Source organism: Balearica regulorum, chromosome 2 (assembly GCF_011004875.1).
Source record: "Balearica regulorum gibbericeps isolate bBalReg1 chromosome 2, bBalReg1.pri, whole genome shotgun sequence".
In the NCBI taxonomy this organism is placed as follows: domain Eukaryota; kingdom Metazoa; phylum Chordata; class Aves; order Gruiformes; family Gruidae; genus Balearica; species Balearica regulorum.
In genome coordinates this window covers 104,085,370-104,103,176 of record NC_046185.1, presented here as the reverse complement: position 1 = coordinate 104,103,176, position 17,807 = coordinate 104,085,370, and the positions used below count along the sequence as shown (strand labels likewise).

General features: G+C 35.8%; 1 protein-coding gene across 1 annotated transcript in view; it reads right to left on the bottom strand.

Moving 5' to 3' along the window:
• Positions 1–17,807, bottom strand: part of ATP9B (ATPase phospholipid transporting 9B (putative)) — a 182,855-nt gene that overhangs the window by 111,283 nt on the left and 53,765 nt on the right. The window contains 1 exon segment of the mRNA XM_075745250.1: positions 14,744–14,795. Within this exon segment, the coding sequence (XP_075601365.1) occupies positions 14,744–14,795 (52 nt within the window).

Genomic DNA, 17,807 nt, shown 5'->3' with positions numbered 1-17,807 from the left:
CCCCATCTTTTTTTAAAAGCTATTTTGTGTGCAAATAAAATGTTGAACAAAAATAACATTTATTTCAGTAGATTTTATGGTGTTTTGTAATAGAGATACAAAAGATCATATATGAAGGCACTAATTTAGGGCCATGATATGCCTGGCAAACAGAGTACTGTGCTAGACTTAAGGCTTTATTCAGAACATACAAGCAAGATGTACATGTCAAATGCTTCTGGGAATGGTTTATACTTACATGTGCATCTGTGACCTCTTTTGTGGGCCTGCCTACTCCAGAAATCCTGAAGAAAGAGGTCCTGAACAAAAATTTTCAAACTAAATACAGACTGTGCTTGCAATATGCTGGTCATATTTTAGCCTTAAACTTAAGAAAAAGTGAGGAAAAAGAAAAAGAGAAAAAATCCCCCTCTAAACCAGAAGGGGAAGCTTCTTAATGAAGGAAAAACCAATTATATCGTAAACCTTAATACTATGCATCATCATCAGATAGCCAAATCTTGTATTTTTTAATACTACCAAACTTGCTATTAATATTTTATGCATTGATTTTTTTATGCATAGAGATCTTTAATTTCCTGAAGTTATAGTAATGTACATAAACTTGTGCTACCACCAAGCACTGAAATTTTATTTTTATATACACACTACTGAGTATTAATTACAGTTTTTAATAGAGGCTTCTGAAAATAACCTATTACTTGCGATGTTACATATTTCCTTAAATATATTCTAGCTTACAGGGCTTTTAAAGTAAGTCACTTGGAAGAGAAAAATTGTTGTATATTAATTAAATTATTTATTCCTATTTTACTTGGAAATTATATTGTTTCTGATAAGGAGAAATTATCCACCTTTCTGTTTAAAACAATTAGCTTGATATTCAGCCTGTTTACCAAGTAGTTTCTAAAGAAAGTGTAGTTAACACAAGAAACCCCAAATAGCAGTATTGACAGACTAAGAGCAATCTACTTTGCAAAAGGAAAATATTTTAAAGTATTTTATATAAAATTGCATCACCCAATTTTCATGGAAGGCTATGATGAACAAACCACAACAACAAAAAAGTTCGGAATTGCATCAAGATTTAGTGTTTGCAATAACTGTTGAAAGAAAATCTCAAGTACCCTCGAGAAGTTGGTTTAGTTTGCTGCAGAAACAAAACTGAGTCATTTGTAGCATCTTCTACTACATGCGTTCCTGTGTGTAACATACACTGTTCTTTCAGAGATGTTTTAGACAAAGGCTCTTTAGTAGGAGACTGCAACAGAACTTTTCTTAGTAGCCTAAAAGTGTCCTACGATAATCAGACAAAAGCAAAATATCCTACCAGTTATAAAAGTATGGCCTCATTGATTTGTTAGGCAATGATACTCTTGAATAATCCAAGACTAGATAATTGAATCCAAATACTTCAAAATGCATACATCAACTCATGGAAATTCCCTGTAAACCAGATTCTGAAAGTGGCAAGGAAAAATTTAGTTAGAGGATCATCATGAAAAGACAGAGCTTCCTCCCTGCTTCCTTCTTGATCATGAAGTCTACTGGCTTTGTTTTTACAAAGAGAAGAAGGTGGGAAAGTACACTAATACTTAAAGCACTTGGTTTCCAGGACTGGCCAGGTTTCTTGACTAATAGCAACGTGAGAAATTAAGATATTTTCTTGCTGTAAGAAACTAAACTATCCCACTTACCCTGTATCCAGAACTTAATTTTCATTTCCTCACTCCTAGTTCCCAGCCTGGAAGAAGGATCTGAGAAAGAAGCTTTAAGTCATGAGATGAGACAGAAGAGAGGGTTCTGAATTCAGGGGGGAAGAAACCTGAGGAATAAGTTGTTCTGACTAGCATTGAAAAATGAATGACACATCATTATAAAAATACTTCCGCACTTCTTCACTTTTTCTGCTCTTGCTTTGAGCAATCACAGCAGATCTTGTCTTCAACTACACCTATTTAATCAGCATTTCACAAGTGAATTTTTTTTAAGTTTCCATTTTTAGATTTCACAAGTACACTCAAATCCCTTCCACAGAGCCTTAAGAGTCAACCCACACACAGTATTTGTTACAAACATCAGTACACACAGTAAAGAATAGTATATAAGAAGCCAATCAACAACACAAGTTCTGAAAATTCAATTTAATTTTCTCTTGGAGAACACTAAAGTTAACAGATTTCTGCTTGCAATTTTTTTGCCAAATATTAGCAAGCTTAAAAAAAAAAAAAAAGAGACTTGCCAATAAGCACTAACAAGAACTTAATAGGTATAATTCAAATATGCCAGAGCACACATTTTAATGTTATACTGTGCTGAAGATGCCTCAGAGGGAAGCAACTATAATTTAGTTGTATATAGCAGATATGCAGGAATATATGTATTTTACAAATGTATTAAAGAACAAGCACCTCAGTCTTGAAAAGGTATTGTCTTGTCTGCATAAATGCAGGGTTGAATTCCACACTCCGATACAGATATATCATTGAAAAACAACCGTAGCATGTGAACTTAAATTAGTCTAAAAAACCCATAAACTTAAACTATATGTAGTTTTTATAATGTCTAACTGATAAGAATGCATGTCAGTTATTCTTAAACAGAGATAATGCTAAACCACCATTACACGTCTGGGTTCTTTTCAGTCAAATCTAAATAAATAAAATTATGTCTGCCTTCTCTCTCTCAAGAGCTGTATCCAATGAATTTTTTACAAATGAGAACAACAGCTACAACTAATGCCTTTAGAGCCTCAGCAAAACTGAATTATTAAATCTGTCTGCCTATATCCTATTACAGCCTACTTATGAATACTTGATTTTATTTTGTATAATTGACAACAGTTGTCAGGAAAGGAAGGTTTTAACGGCAATCAAATTAAGATCAACTGGTGTAAGTGTCACATTGAAGAGCCTACATCAAGTGTTGATGAATTAATTGATGGGTCACTAGGAAACATGTGGAACTGCAGTGTCATAAACAGCTATATATTGTTTGGTAATACTACCAGCCCTCCTGCTTTAAGTCAAAAGCATTGAAAGAGAAGGGGTACTAGAATATACCCAATATAAGGAAAATGGACTTTGACTTTGCACACCTAACACCAAATCATTTATGAACCACTTCATTTTTACATCATTTATATTACTTAAGTGACCATGTGCATGAAAATTTTAAACTGATGACAAGATGAATAGCAGCACCAAGATGACATGTTGGAGTACAGAGTTTCATTTACCACTATAACAAGAAGCTTTCAATTATGATAGTTTCTAAGGAGGAAAAAAGCCCAAGACACCTGAAACATCCCAAACATTTAAGCTACAATGCCATCACATAGGATGCAATCGAAAAATGTAGTGGAATTTATACAAGACTGATTAAATTAGTTTTAAAGCATTAATTTCTCTTAAGACCATGAAAGAACTGTGTGTACTTGAGATATTTGATCTGAATTAAGAAACCGATGAAGCAATTGATTAATTGGAATTTAAGCCATCAGTCACTGGATCCATCAACAGATTCATTTACATTCTAAACAATCAGCTGATGGTCTTATAGGATACCATGTATTAATACACAGTCGATATGATACCCCCAAACTCATCACAGTTCCTTATTGACAAGCACACAGATGCTTTTAATCCAAGCTTGATCACACTGCATCTTTTTTGAATTGCTATATTGATTCAGTACGCTTTAGGAATTTTTATCTCTACTTTTATTAAAAACATTAAGGAATTCTCTTAGATATAGCAAATATGTTCCAAGTAAAAAAAAAAAAAAAAAAAAAAAAGGCATCTACATTCATATTCACATTCTCAAATTTTAACTTACTGATTATTTTGAGATATACAGATGGATAGTCAAAAGCATTAATTTATCTTTTCCATTTAATAGGATTTGATGCACCACTTCGCTCCATTATTCTTTTGATGTATACTAGTAATCTCTTTTTGGAGAAACTCAGCAATATAGAAAAAAGATAATATGAATTATTTATGTCTTCCGTTTAATGGCTAAATCAAAACCTCTGCCATACAGAATGCTTAGAACACTGAAAAAGTTCTTGCTTTTCAGATCAAAAAAAGGTGGAGGCCAGAATATCACTTTATAATGTTATGAAAACTGGTACTATACTTGGCACATGTCAACTTTACCATTACATTTTATACAATCACTGGAATATTTTTCACTGACACTATTTCCTGTTTGTATATTTGCTCAGTCTGCTATTCTAGTTGTTTTTAACATTTAGAACTGGAATAACCTATGGTGATCTGTCCCATGAATGATCCAAGAATCTTGAGAATAATTTTCAGCCTTGTTTATTAATTTGTAAATAAATTTTTCTCACATCTTCAACATATTAGTCATATTTACCACGTATGTTAGTATTAGAAACACATTTCTCAACAAGCAGTAGATGGTACATGTTCCTTCAAATAAATGAAGGATGAAAATATTTTCCAGAAGTAATCATAACACAACAGGAGAAAAACCCTACGTAGTGTAACCTACTACAGCAAACTAATTTCACTGAGATTAGTCTACTTTGATATAAAATATGCTGCACATCTGCATAGGTAAAAGAGATGAAACTGAACCTTTTGCAACCAGAGAGGTTACAGTCCTTTAACACAAAGATGGCTCCACTGCAAGCCATTTTAAGACCCCCACTAAACCAGGAAAATTGTCTAACAGATTCTGTTCCTTAAGTGCTATTCCATAAACACCATCCATTTTGATATCTTATTATTTGAATCATTATTCTAAGCACTGAGTTTGGCTGTCATTGTCTATTTATCTGTCCTTAACACACAGTGCTCACTTGGCCCTCACAGGAAAATGTTCTGGTTTACAATTGGAAAGTTGGTTCTTATTTAAAACATATTATGAGAATTATTCTAAGTGCAATTATTCTAAGCAAACTGCATGTTTGCTTAAAGATTCAATATGATCCTTCTTACAATGTACAGTCAGATTAGTTATACAGGACAATCATTAAATTGCTGCCTATCATAACAGAAATGGAATCAGGAATTAGGACTTTTTACTGGCTTTCTTCTTTTTTTGGCTTAAATTCCAGTAGAAAAATCAAAAGCAGTTCAATCCATTTTCTGATCCTAATGCAAAGCACACAGTAATATCAATGCCACAAGGGAAGGTTCAAAACATTCAAAATATTTAAAGGATATTGACTAAACGGGCTCCCTGATTTGAGAGCTCTGACAGTACAACAGAACTCGCTCTACCCATCGACCTCCCTAATACACATATGTATTTCTAAAGACAAGTAATACAAAAAATACATACGGATATACACCTCAAGGAAGAGTGCTTGTAACTGACTCAAGGAGCATTTTCTCTCTTGATGAAAGCAGAGCTCACAAGCAGAGAAGGTTGAGAACAGGGCATGGCCAAATATACCAGAATCTACTGAAAGCACATTTAGTCTTGAAGATTTTAGCAGCAGCAATAGCAATCAAATTGAAGGACATACCATTAACTAAATTAGGAGGAGCTGGAATCAAAGCCTTGGTATCTCATAAAGCTTAAACACAGAAAAGTGCAAGTCAAAGCAGTTGACGAAGCCATCAGATTACAGTAGGCACGTGAAAAACAAGAGTATAAATCTTTGGTTAAAAACTTAACAGGGAAAAGCACATTCTCCTTTACCAAACAGAAGCCTGGGAAGAAGCAACAGACCCAGCTGCAAAGATTTATCACTGGACATCATTACAGCAAAAAGCAGAGGATTTCTGTTTTTTCGAATTTCTTTTTACTTGACAGAGGAAGGCTCTGTAAAGCAACATGGACACCTGCAATCAGAACCGGATCTGAAGAAGTTACATATTTGAGCTAAATTTCATTTACCCTTCATATGCACCGAGGGCAATGACAGTGTGTAACATGGGCCATAGCACTCATATGGAGAACTCAGTGCCCCCCTCACCTGCGTACTCCTTACAAAGCAGGTTACATTAGGGTTTCTGGGAATGGAGCTGCTAGACTAAGGTAGTTCAAGTCTACACAAGCTTCCATCCCAACTCCAGCCAGCCTCACGCCTCAATCCTCGTATGACAGTCAGAATCAGATTAACATGTGCAAGCCATTCTTCCCTTATGAATACATTGATTTCAGGATGATTTCTACATTTTTTACTGAGATAACTTGCCTAGTAAAGCCTTCAGGTAAGAAAAAGAAAGAAAACCCAACAAAACAACAAAATTAAACAATGTAACAGAAGAAAAAGGTGACAGTATCTTTAAAAAACCATAATACATGGCATGAGTTTTATGAACAGATACTTTACAGGAAACAAACTGCTTCTATGCAAGGAATTCTTGAACTTAAGTTCTGCAAGAGTAATTTGTCTTATTTTCAAAGCCTTCGACAACATATCCACAATCTATAAGTTATAAATATACATATAGTTTGTTTGCCTAACTCGCCCTGCCTCTGAGATCTGCTTTAATGATTGTCACCTTCAGCTTTTCTAAGCTGTTTCCAAAAACTGGGGGAATCATCTGGGATTTCAAGATATTCAGACTGCTACTCCAGCCAAGCCACCAAATGCCCTGAAATTCTGTGGAAATGCATTATCACTGGAGAGTAGGAACAGGCAAATTTATGCCTAACACAATACACAGCTTCCTTACAGATCAACTTTTTCAACTCTTACTAGTCTTTTTTAATACAAAAATAAATAGTAAAATATTTCTTTGTTACTGCTTATTTTGCTGCAAATCTAATGAAACACATGCATTGTGCTAGTCACCCAAGTATGCACAGAAAATAATTACGAAATTAAATATATGATAATGTCTTCTAATAAAATTTTGCTGTGTAATTTTACATCAATAATAGAGAGAGAGTAATACTATTAGGACCTTAATGCCTGCTGAGACTACCTCCTTCCACTACAACACTCATACTATCTGACTGTACCTTAAACAAGTAGCCTGATCACATAGAATCAGTATTACTCAATGGCTTAAAGTAGATACCAAAACATTTCAAGCCCAAGTTAAATCAAATGTTAAAAATGGAATAGGAACCGAAGTATAGAAACAGATTAAAGTAGTTTGGACAGATTGTTGGCAGCTACTCATGCCCTGAAGATAAACTTTTATCTGGCCGTATGTGCAAAACTTAACTCTAGTCATTTATCATTCTCTATAGCAATAGATTTTCAAAGCATTTTAGTTCCCAGACAGGTAGGTTTTATAATGCTTGTTTTCTAAACATAATAGAAAATTCCAGAATGTGTGACAAATGCAACTCCTTCAGCCTTATTATTCTGCAGTAGTTGGTTTTATAAAGAGATAGAAAGCAACATCAGTCGTGCAACTGAATTCCAAACTGACATTTTTTCCTCTGCTTTGATTTTCAAATACCTGAAGTTCCAGAACAGGCTGGAGCCCAAAGTTGTTCGCAGAAAACTTATTCCTAACTGTCCAGAATAAATAGGTACTACTTGCATCACCTTTACTATATTTTTACTTGCAGTGAGTTTGGGGGTTTGTATTAAGATACAAATGTTCTAATACTTGCATTTTCAGATCTACAAAACTAGATCTTTTCAACCAGTAAAACATAGTTGCCAGCACAATGCTCTCTTTCTGTGGAGAAATGCTTAAGAAATTCATCAAAGTAACTATTTTCTTTAATTAGGGGACTTTCTTTGAGAAGGTAGACTCTGGAGTAAGCCTTTACTAGTTTACTCAGAGCTCCTTCCAACTGCAAATCACGCTGTATCAATGACGACTTAGCCTGTACTTGCATTGCATATTTTATGCCAGTAAAATGGTTAAAATTTAAAAAAAAAAAAACAAACCTGATGACAATTGAGGCAGTTATATTGCTACGGAAATGAATTGCTACAAAGCCTCAAAAGAAAAAAGATTTTTCTGTTTTATTGCCATGTTTTATTCATACCATTGTTGTTAAAATAATTACAAGTAAAGAATCCTGAAAACTCTTAACTACAAATTTTAATACAAGTGAGATTATATTTTTCAGAATTATAACAAAGAGAGCAAATATGTTTGTGACTACTAATTTATGCCTGAGTAAATGTATCTTTTTTAAAGAGTTTCCTAACTAAATTCAAGAAACTGATCTTTGCAATGAGGCATGTCCAGAAGGCCCTCAACAGGCTGGAGAAACAGGCTGACAAGAACCTCAAAGTTCAACCAGAAATGGTGCAAAATGCACCTGGTGACAAACCACCCCACACACCCAGCTGGAAAGCAGCTTGGCAGAAAAGGACCTGGGGGTCCTGGTAAACAGCAAGTTTACCATGAGCCAGCAAAGGCAGCTGTCAGTATCCTGGGCTGCGTTAGGCAACGTATTGCCAGCAGGCTGAGGGAGGTGATCCTTCGTCTCTGCTCAGCACTGATGAGGCTACACCTGGAGTCCTGTATCCAGTTCTGGGCTCCCCAGTACAACAGTGATATAGGTACACTAAAAGTCCAACAGAGGGCCATGAAGATGATGGTCTGGACCATCTCACGTATGAGAAAAGTCTGAGAGAGTTGGAACTGCTCAGCCTGGAGAAGACAAGTCTGAGGGAGGATCCTATTAATGTATATAAATATGTGAAGGGAAGGTGCAAAAAGGATGTAGCCAGGCTCTTTTCACTGGTGCCTAGCGACAGGACCAGAGGCAATGGGCGCAAACTGAAGCACAGGAGGTTCCCTCTGAGCATAAGGAAACAAGAATTACTATTTTTTTGTGAGCATAACCCAGCACTGGCACAGTTTGCTCAGAAAGGCTGTGGAATTTCCCTCCTTGGAGATAACTCAAATGCTGTCTGGACATGGTGCTGGGCAACCAGATCTAGGTGGCCCTGCTTGAGCAGGTTGGACCAGATGGTATTTGGAGACCCCTTCCAACCTCAACCATGCTACGATTCAGAGATACCATCTAAAGTACTCACATAGGTAAGACCAAAACAATGTAATGCATGCCTGAAAAATACCAGATACAACAACTCTGCAACTGACATTACCTTGCAAGAAATTAAAGGTTCTTCACAATCAAAGGATTGTCAGAATTTGTAAAAGATTTCCCATTTCCCTGCTGCTTCCAATGCACAGCTGTAGTGGTACACATACAGTATTTTGGAATGTCCACACCAGTAAATTACTATATACTGGCTTTAAAGACATACAATAACAAAATTGGCTTATGATGATGATTTGTGCACGACAGCATGCTTGACAGCAGTGGAACTGATCAGTCAGTGGGATTTGCTCTCTCTAGAGTATCACCTCTAACAATATAAAAAAAAAATTTTGCCAATTTGGTAGCTGTTGAGAAGTCTAAAGCAGCTGATGTATTTAAATGCATTTCTGGACCTTATTTTACTAGACTTCTACCTTCACAGTTTTTACAAACTTTTACAAGTTTGTCAGAAGAGGAATATTTTAATACAGTACACTCTCTCTTGGGAAAACTACTTTTTTCCCAGAAGCAGTGGTTGTTACTTTACATAGAATCAAGTGTCTACCAAAAATTCTAACTCTGTGCAAAAATAGATGTACAAGATTCAAATATCATGGTCAGGAAAGTTGAAGTAGACCAGTAAAAGCACTTCCACTTTACTCTTTGGAAGTTCAGTTTCTACCACAAAAGGCTGAAGAGAAAACCCAGCTCTACTTTTCATACCATCACATAGCATAATCTGCGACAAGGGCGACCTCAGGAACTAAAAGAAGGGTTGAACCAAGATTAATCAATTCTTAGCCTCCTAAAAAACTACTAACAGAAAACAGTATCATAACAGTGTTGTGATTAGTCTGTCGTAAGCCTAAATAGTTAGCAGTAGTACAGAATACAAACAATTCTTCATAGTCCTAGCATCTATGGAGCATATCACAAGCCCAAAAGGTAGTTAACCCTTCACTCTCCCAGCTGCAGAGCCTTTAGCCAATAGCCTGTTTAGCCCTATTTCCATGTACAATACTCATCTGGCATGCCATCTTGCTCCCAGTAAGTTTCAGCTTGTGGCCAAATTCAACCAAGTATGACACACAAAAGATCTCAAGGATATGAAGTTCCTTGAATTTTTGTGAAAAACGAGAGGATGAAAAAGCCACATAAACAAGAGAAAAACCAAACTGTTAGCTCCAGCAGTCATCTGTTCTAGGACCTAGAAAAAACCGGTAGCAAAAAATCAACATGTGCTTAGCTCGGAACCAGCCACTGCATATGCCAGCTTTTTCCGCATGAATAATAAGAATCTGAGGTTACTGGAGGTTGGCAAATGAAAAGTTTAAAGAAAAAAGAAAAAATAAGCTTCATTCATTCTTTTTTGACACTGCAGCCACCCTATCAAATGTGTGCTCCTCTCAGAATTTCACATTTCAAAATTAACAGAGCACCAATATTCCAGAGATACCAAGTCTTATAAAGACGTGCACCAGATTTTCATGAAGCACCAGTTTAGTTCATGTCAGAACACTTTTGTGTGTTAACATAGGAATATGTGACCTGGATCAGAAACCGGTCACTGAACCAAGGCACAGCCAAGGACCTGCACAAGGCACAGCCAAGGTGGAGGACAAAGATTTTAGCTTAGAGAAGGAAAGAGTTTATCTTTGAAACTTTTCTTCTTTTACAAACATAGTATCTTTGAGAATACTCCCATAATGATGAAGTCATTAACACCTGCTTCAGTTGGCAATTCCTGTGGACAATTATAAAGTTATACGATGATGTCTGGAATACCCTGTCTAGCTTTTGACCTATGATTGAGATGGCATATAGACAAATAAAATGTAGAGAGCATGCCAAGCAATTAAAAAAACCAAAACCTGAAAACTACGTTAAAGGTGACTTAGGATCTAGCTTAATCTCAGTAAGGGAGCTTTCCATTGGTGTAACACATCTTACCTACATTTGCGTAACAATTTTCCACTAAGGTAATCGGTTGTTTCTGGCATGATGCCTGCTTATATACCAAATGAAAATAACCTTTAAACCATCATTTGCAGCCAGCTCAGCATGAACATCTCCTTTAGTCTGGTGGAAGGCCGGATAAATGGGATATTCCCAGATAAATGGGACAAATCTTCCAAATTGCTTGTCATCTCTGCCACATGTAATGAGCAAAACCAAGGTTCAGCCTTAACCTTCACCTCCTCCTTTTTTAAATATATATATTATTCCAGAGTTTTTTTGCCTTTTTTTTTTTTTTTAATTTTTATTTTGGAAGCTAATGAAGATCTTGTGGAAACCCCTGTTACATAGGGAGCCTGACAGCAGCAAAGAATTCACATCTGAGGAGTGATTTCCACCTGCTCCATCCCCCACGAAGTAATCCTAACTCTAAACTCAAACAGCAATCTAAACAGCCATCTAGCTGCCACCATTCATAAAAGAGGGGAATACTAACGTTACAGACTATCAAACACGGATGCAAAACAAAGACCCACCTACGTTAGTCTTTAACTTTTAGAAAAGTCTGATTAAAAAAATAGGAATCTTAGATACATGTACACAATTAGCATCAAGTCATTATATCAGATTGTATGAAGATGATTCTAGCTAAAAGACAATGTATCAAAGTCAAAAAAAGACATGTAGTAAGAATTCAGTTTTATCAAAATGAGCTTGATTCCCTGAAATTCAGCTTGTACTATGTAGAGTTAAAAGTATCCTAAAAACCCGCAACATTTCTAAAAATGCATTTGGGGAGCGGGTGGGAAGTGGAAGGGGAGTGGAAAAAAGCACATGCCACTGTCATTTCTTCCGTGGTACCATACTTGCATGAAAAGAAGCCAGAATAGTTTTAGGCTGATCTTCGTAAACTACCCATCTATAACTCAAACAGCTTCTTTTTGACTGAAGATACAGGATATTACAGTGCTGCAGATTAATATGTAGCATAAACACTGAAGTTGGAAGATAGTACTTTGCCCCAAAAGAAGCTTATAGGGTGGGGGTTGGATTTCAAACTCTCCTCTTTACTCTTTATAGATTTATAGTAACAAGTTATAGTTAAACTGTTTTACTGCACAGAAGATAAAATAAAATTACATATCGAACATAAAATCATGCAAAAGCTACTGTGTTTTACAAAGTACTTAAAGTGTCAACTATAAATTAAACCATAAATCAGTCAAAACTGCAACATCCAAGAAGAAACAATTACAGATGTAAGTGTTCATTCTTTAGTCAAAAACCAATTACTGCCATATGCTTGAAGTTCAGGGGATTTTATTTATTTTTGGAGGGGGTGGGAGGATGTTTGTTTCTTTTGTTTTTCAAGAAGTGCAACACCAATATAACTAATTAACCTGTTGCATGCTTGTAGAAAGTGCATTTTCAATGTTAAAAATCACATTCAACGTGTGTGGCAGAAGTGTATGTAAATTAGATCAGAATTCTGGAAAGATTTCACTCAATTTGCTCTTTACTCACTTTACACTATAATGAACATTTACATAGTAGATACACAACTCTTTCAAAGTGCTTAGAATCTTTTTTTATCATCAATTATGGAAAGTCATTGTTATAACATGATAAGCTTTTTAAATAAGTAGCTTTATTTTCTAGATGGCAAATTAATGGAGCTTCTTACAGGCTAATTTTAATTATGGCATTCTAAGAAAGCTGACGAACAGTGAACACTGAAGTAGACTTGATGAATTTTACTTTCAAAAATGTCTTTCTTCACACATTTCTGACATAGGGATTCACCTTGTTCCACTCCCCCTATCTATATCTTGACAAAGAGATAGCTTAACTTATACTAACTGTAGTCCTTCAAGATTTACTACTCATATATTCCAATCAAGACACAGAGATATCCTGTGCAGATGCATTTCTGGCCTGTGTTATTCATTGACAACCACACCTGTGTCCCATCCTTCAACTAATAGTACTACAGGGAAGGGAAACTACACAGTGTCTTATAACCTCACACACAACCCAAGAATTTATGAATTAACAGGGAGGAAAACCTGCTATAGTGCAGATATGCAAAATATATAATTTAAGATCTTGGTTTTTTGCAAGCTGGGCAACTGTCTCATCTTGTTCATTTATTCCAGCAGTGACAATGCATCCAATGTAAACCGCTGCAAGGATCCTAATTAAGGACAGCAAGCTAGCTCTCACCAAACAGTTCTTGATGCTCCTACAACAGCAAACACTGCACGATGTTACATATTGAGTTCCATGCACATTTCTACCATGCACACATCACTTAAAGAAATTACAACTGATATATACCCATGCTGGAGTGGATGATGATTGCTTCCAAATGCCTAGATATGTAACATCTAATCCAATATAGCTAGTAAAGACTAGGAAAATTTTGGATCAACACACATTGACCTTCTAACACTTACATGTTGCATGCAAGTGGCCCAGTTTAAAGTAATTATTCTACAGGTGCAGAAGTCCTCCCACTTTCTACTTTTGTAGGAGCTGTGATTTCAGCTGAAACAGTTTTTGAGTCAGTAGGAAAAGATGACATTGTGAGCAGCCCAAAAAGAAACATTATCAATTCTTTTATAATCATGCTGGATCCAAAAGATTTGAGTTGTCAAAAGCATTATGCATTTTAATAAAATGTAGTACTGTAAGAGGGTATAAAAAGAAAAGCCCATGTATCCTGAACCAGAGGGTGGCTAACCAAGATGGAGATTATATACAGACTATTAGGAAAGTTTGTCAGTCCAGACCATTTATAGATGATCTAGTACATCTAATCAGCATTTGAAAGTCATTAGCAAGACACAGTAACAACTTCTTTTAGCAAAATATATAGCTCTAGTAGTGTCCTGTAGGCTATCAGAAATATTTTTGTCTTCTCTTGCAAGTGATCTCTGCAAATTTAGCCTTTTATCTGAAATATATGATAGAACTCCAGTGCCACCATGAAATACCAAGTGCCACTAATACACGGTATACCAATATCACACCTATTAGCTTTGTGAAATTTAGTGCTGTCTGACAAATATCAGACAGTTCTTCAGGGCCTGAAGAGAAATGGTAATATAAAGGAGGGAAACCCATTTGAGTTATATTGGGGGTATCCAATAGTAATTCCTAAACTTTAATCAAAACAGCTATAATTTATAGGGTTCCTATAAAGGAGATATTTGTTTTCAAAGATTAAGAGTACTCCCCTATCACCATGTGAAGGGAAATAGAGCTAACAAGCTCTGTTTTCTTTCTCTCTCTCAAGAAATTTGTTGGGGTTTTTTTTTTTTGACTGACAAAAAGGCAGTATTATTTCTAAGTAAAAAAACCCATTTTTTTTCAGGTTTTTAGATCACTAAGAGGTTTTCAAAAATATTTTAATCACATTAGTAGGTTCAGATTTCAGTTCTTTTCAATTTAATAACTGAACTACAAATCACATGACATTTAAATGTGTTGCAAGATAATGATTAGTTGTAAATCATTTAAAATACTGACAAGTCATATTAAATAAGTACAGTCTTTTAGTCTTATTATTTGCTCTACCTAACATTATAACAATTCATAAAAATCATCTATTTAGAGGAGTATAACAGTTTCACATTCACAGTAAGGTTTCTCCTGTTTTACAGTCCAAGCATACTGTATTTGTCACATATGGACCATCTCCCATTAATCTGATGAAGGTAGATCTCCTACCATCAATCTATTTGACCACTTCAAATTGGCCACAATGCACAATCTACAGTTTTGCCACAACCACAAACTTATCACGTAAGCAATCTGAATTATCAAAACATACCAGTTTTCTCCGATGTTCTGAGAAACACCATGTCAGATGGGATTCGTTGATTCTGAGGAGAGGAGAAAAAAGTGTATGTTTTTAAGCAGGAAAAAAGTGAATTCCAATCAAATGTCCAGTAAGATCTATCACCAAAAGGTCACACTTGGATTGAAACTCAATTAAAATAGGATTTCTCACAGTACTTTACATTCAGCATTTGCAATTCAGAAATCAATATTTTCGAAAAATTATACAATAAGCAAACAACAACTAATCCTTTCAGATGCTCTTTATAAGTGAGTCATAAATACCTGAAGAACTACAACAGATTTACATTTTCTTGACTGAAAACAGTAGTTCAAAAATATAAATATTTAATTGAAATATCTGTAAACATAATTTCACTGAACAAAACTCTGATACTCAGCATATATAATAGAAAAATAGTGACATTTAAAACATCGGTCTTGCCACTCACAGTTGCAAACATTATGTATACCAAGTACCCTCCTCTTCTCTCCCACCACACACAAACATACACAGAGGAAACAACAAGTCAGGGAACAGCATTTTCCTGTTCCACAGATCCATAAACCTCTCCTTTACAAAGGCAAAACAGAATAGTGTTTCTTCCTCAATATCTAAGGTATAGAGCCATAGGCACAGTCAGATGCATCTGCATTCCCGTTCTGTCAGTTCTGTGCTTGAAAGAGAAATATCTGTATCAAATCATGTTTTCAATTTTTTGTTGACCACAGAAAGGCCAATCTAAGCTTTCACAGATTAAACGCAATGAACAACACTGCCCTCCCACATGCATGCTGCTACACAACTACCCAAATCCTTAGCTCTCCCACCACTTGTTCACAAGGCATCTACCAGCACAGGGCTTAGGAATGAAAAAGTAAAAAAATAACCAACATGTCCAAATGTGAGAGAGATATAGGATTGGAAAGGAAAAAAGCGACAGACTAAGCTGACAGTGACCAGAGTGCATGTTGGACAGAGCAATGAGAAAAGATTCTGTACTCAACTGCAGTTTCTTCCATCACAGCTTATGTCCAGTATGGCACACGCTGTACTGTTTGATACTGAAGCTAAACACAAAGATTAATTTGCATTTCATTTACAGACTACCTTTAACAATTAAGATATCTTGGTAGATTATTAGCAATGGCTTTACTAGTTTCATGCTTAAAAAAAACCTTCTTAATATTCATTTCAGATTACTTAAGATTTAATGCACTAATACTTTTCACATAGAAAGTACCTCCATCTGAGAATAAATTTCATGCTTTCCTGTTATACTGCACTGATATTGCCTTGAAAGCTACTGCATACCTGAGGCTCATCTTTTATTATTTTTAAGAGCTCAACTGTCTCAGTGAAAAAGAAAGTAAATGTAGCTGACAAAGCCCACCACATGGCATACATGAACCTCAAAGATTTCAGCCTTAAAATACTTATGTCGAGTAAATTCGGTCAGGTAAGAAAAGCACGTTCAGTATATGAGCATTTCAAAGCTGCACAGTTATTCTCTATTTCACACTTCAATTATAATCAAACTGCAAAATTAATACAGCAGTAATAATTCAATTGCAGCTCTATTTTGCACATAAACTACCAGCTATAGAAAACTGATTAATTATTTTATACAGAGGAAACAGCAATGAAGATGGGGTCAAGCTAACCTAAAAACTTCAAGACACTAAGCAATGGAACATCTCATGTACTGAACACGGTATACAGAATCCCACCTGTAAATTTTATAAGAGTAATCCTAGTCACAGTACTTTGATTCATTGTATCAAAGTGAAAGATACTAATTCTATGGGAAACTATCAAAGAAAAACATAATGGGTTCAAAATTATTTTTACATGAAATTCAACTGCATTCAGCGTGTAGCATCTCTGAACGTACTTATCCCAACAGGAACCTAGGCAATAGCCCAGACCCCAGCATCAGCAAACACATTCAAAAACCTCCTAGAAGCAGCAACACAAACATAGAGGAGTGTTTATGTTCATTTTAGTCAAGCCAGTCCTCCATCTCAACATTTAAGGACAAAACACTGCTATGAACATAAAGAAACCCAGCATTCTCAAACTGGTTTGATTTGAAATCAGACACAGTTTCTCATTTTTAACCCTCCACCTTTTACTTTTTTGAAGGCAGCACTTCCCCTTCATCACTGCATGTCAAAAGAAAAATCTTAGAAGTACCTACACTCGCAGTCCCTGCAATAAAACAGCTCAAAATACATCCCTCAAGATAATTAAACAGTGCTTTGTGTGACAGGGAGACCTTCAAAATACTATGCCTGACTACCCATAAAAATCAGTTCAGAGAGTGAAGAACTTCACGTCTCACAGAGAATAAATGTGTATTTACACCAGACAACACCACTGAAGAAGCTGATGATTTTTCCCCGTATATAAAGCTGTAATAACATTTGCTTTAGTTGTTGAGAAGCCACACTCATATAGCAGTATTATTTGACCACAAAACACCCAGGATACTGTAGGCTAAGTTTTCCGTTACTCCAAAGAAACCTTTCTGAGATCAGCATGCAGCCACAACAGTGCCATTTGGAATAGTGTGACCTGAATAGATCTGACAAGAGTTCTCTGCCAGATTCTGTGTTATAAGGGCTCAGCTTTCAAAAGATGATGTAAACTCTCTAGAACTCTGGGAGGCAAGTACCTCTTGCCCACTCTCTGTAACATACTCTCAAGGACACTGATTCAGAAGTGGGACTGGAAGCAACTGCAACTGCATTCTCTAGTGATGGGAAGTTCAATATAGAGGGGTCATGAAGGGCTAAAGATGGTACCATCTCAAGCAAACAAGATACTTGGAAAACAAGCCAGTTTGGAAACATTAGAAAATAGATATATGTTCTGGTTTACCTAGAAATCCTACACAGTTAGCAAAAAAACACCTCATACCTTAAAATTATACATTTTTATGCATGCTTACTTCCTCATTTGCTGCAATTCCCATTTATTTGTAAAAGCACAAAGAGTTAAAAATTCATGTGCTTGTCTGTATGTCAAGAGTATTCACCTTGACGAGGGTGCC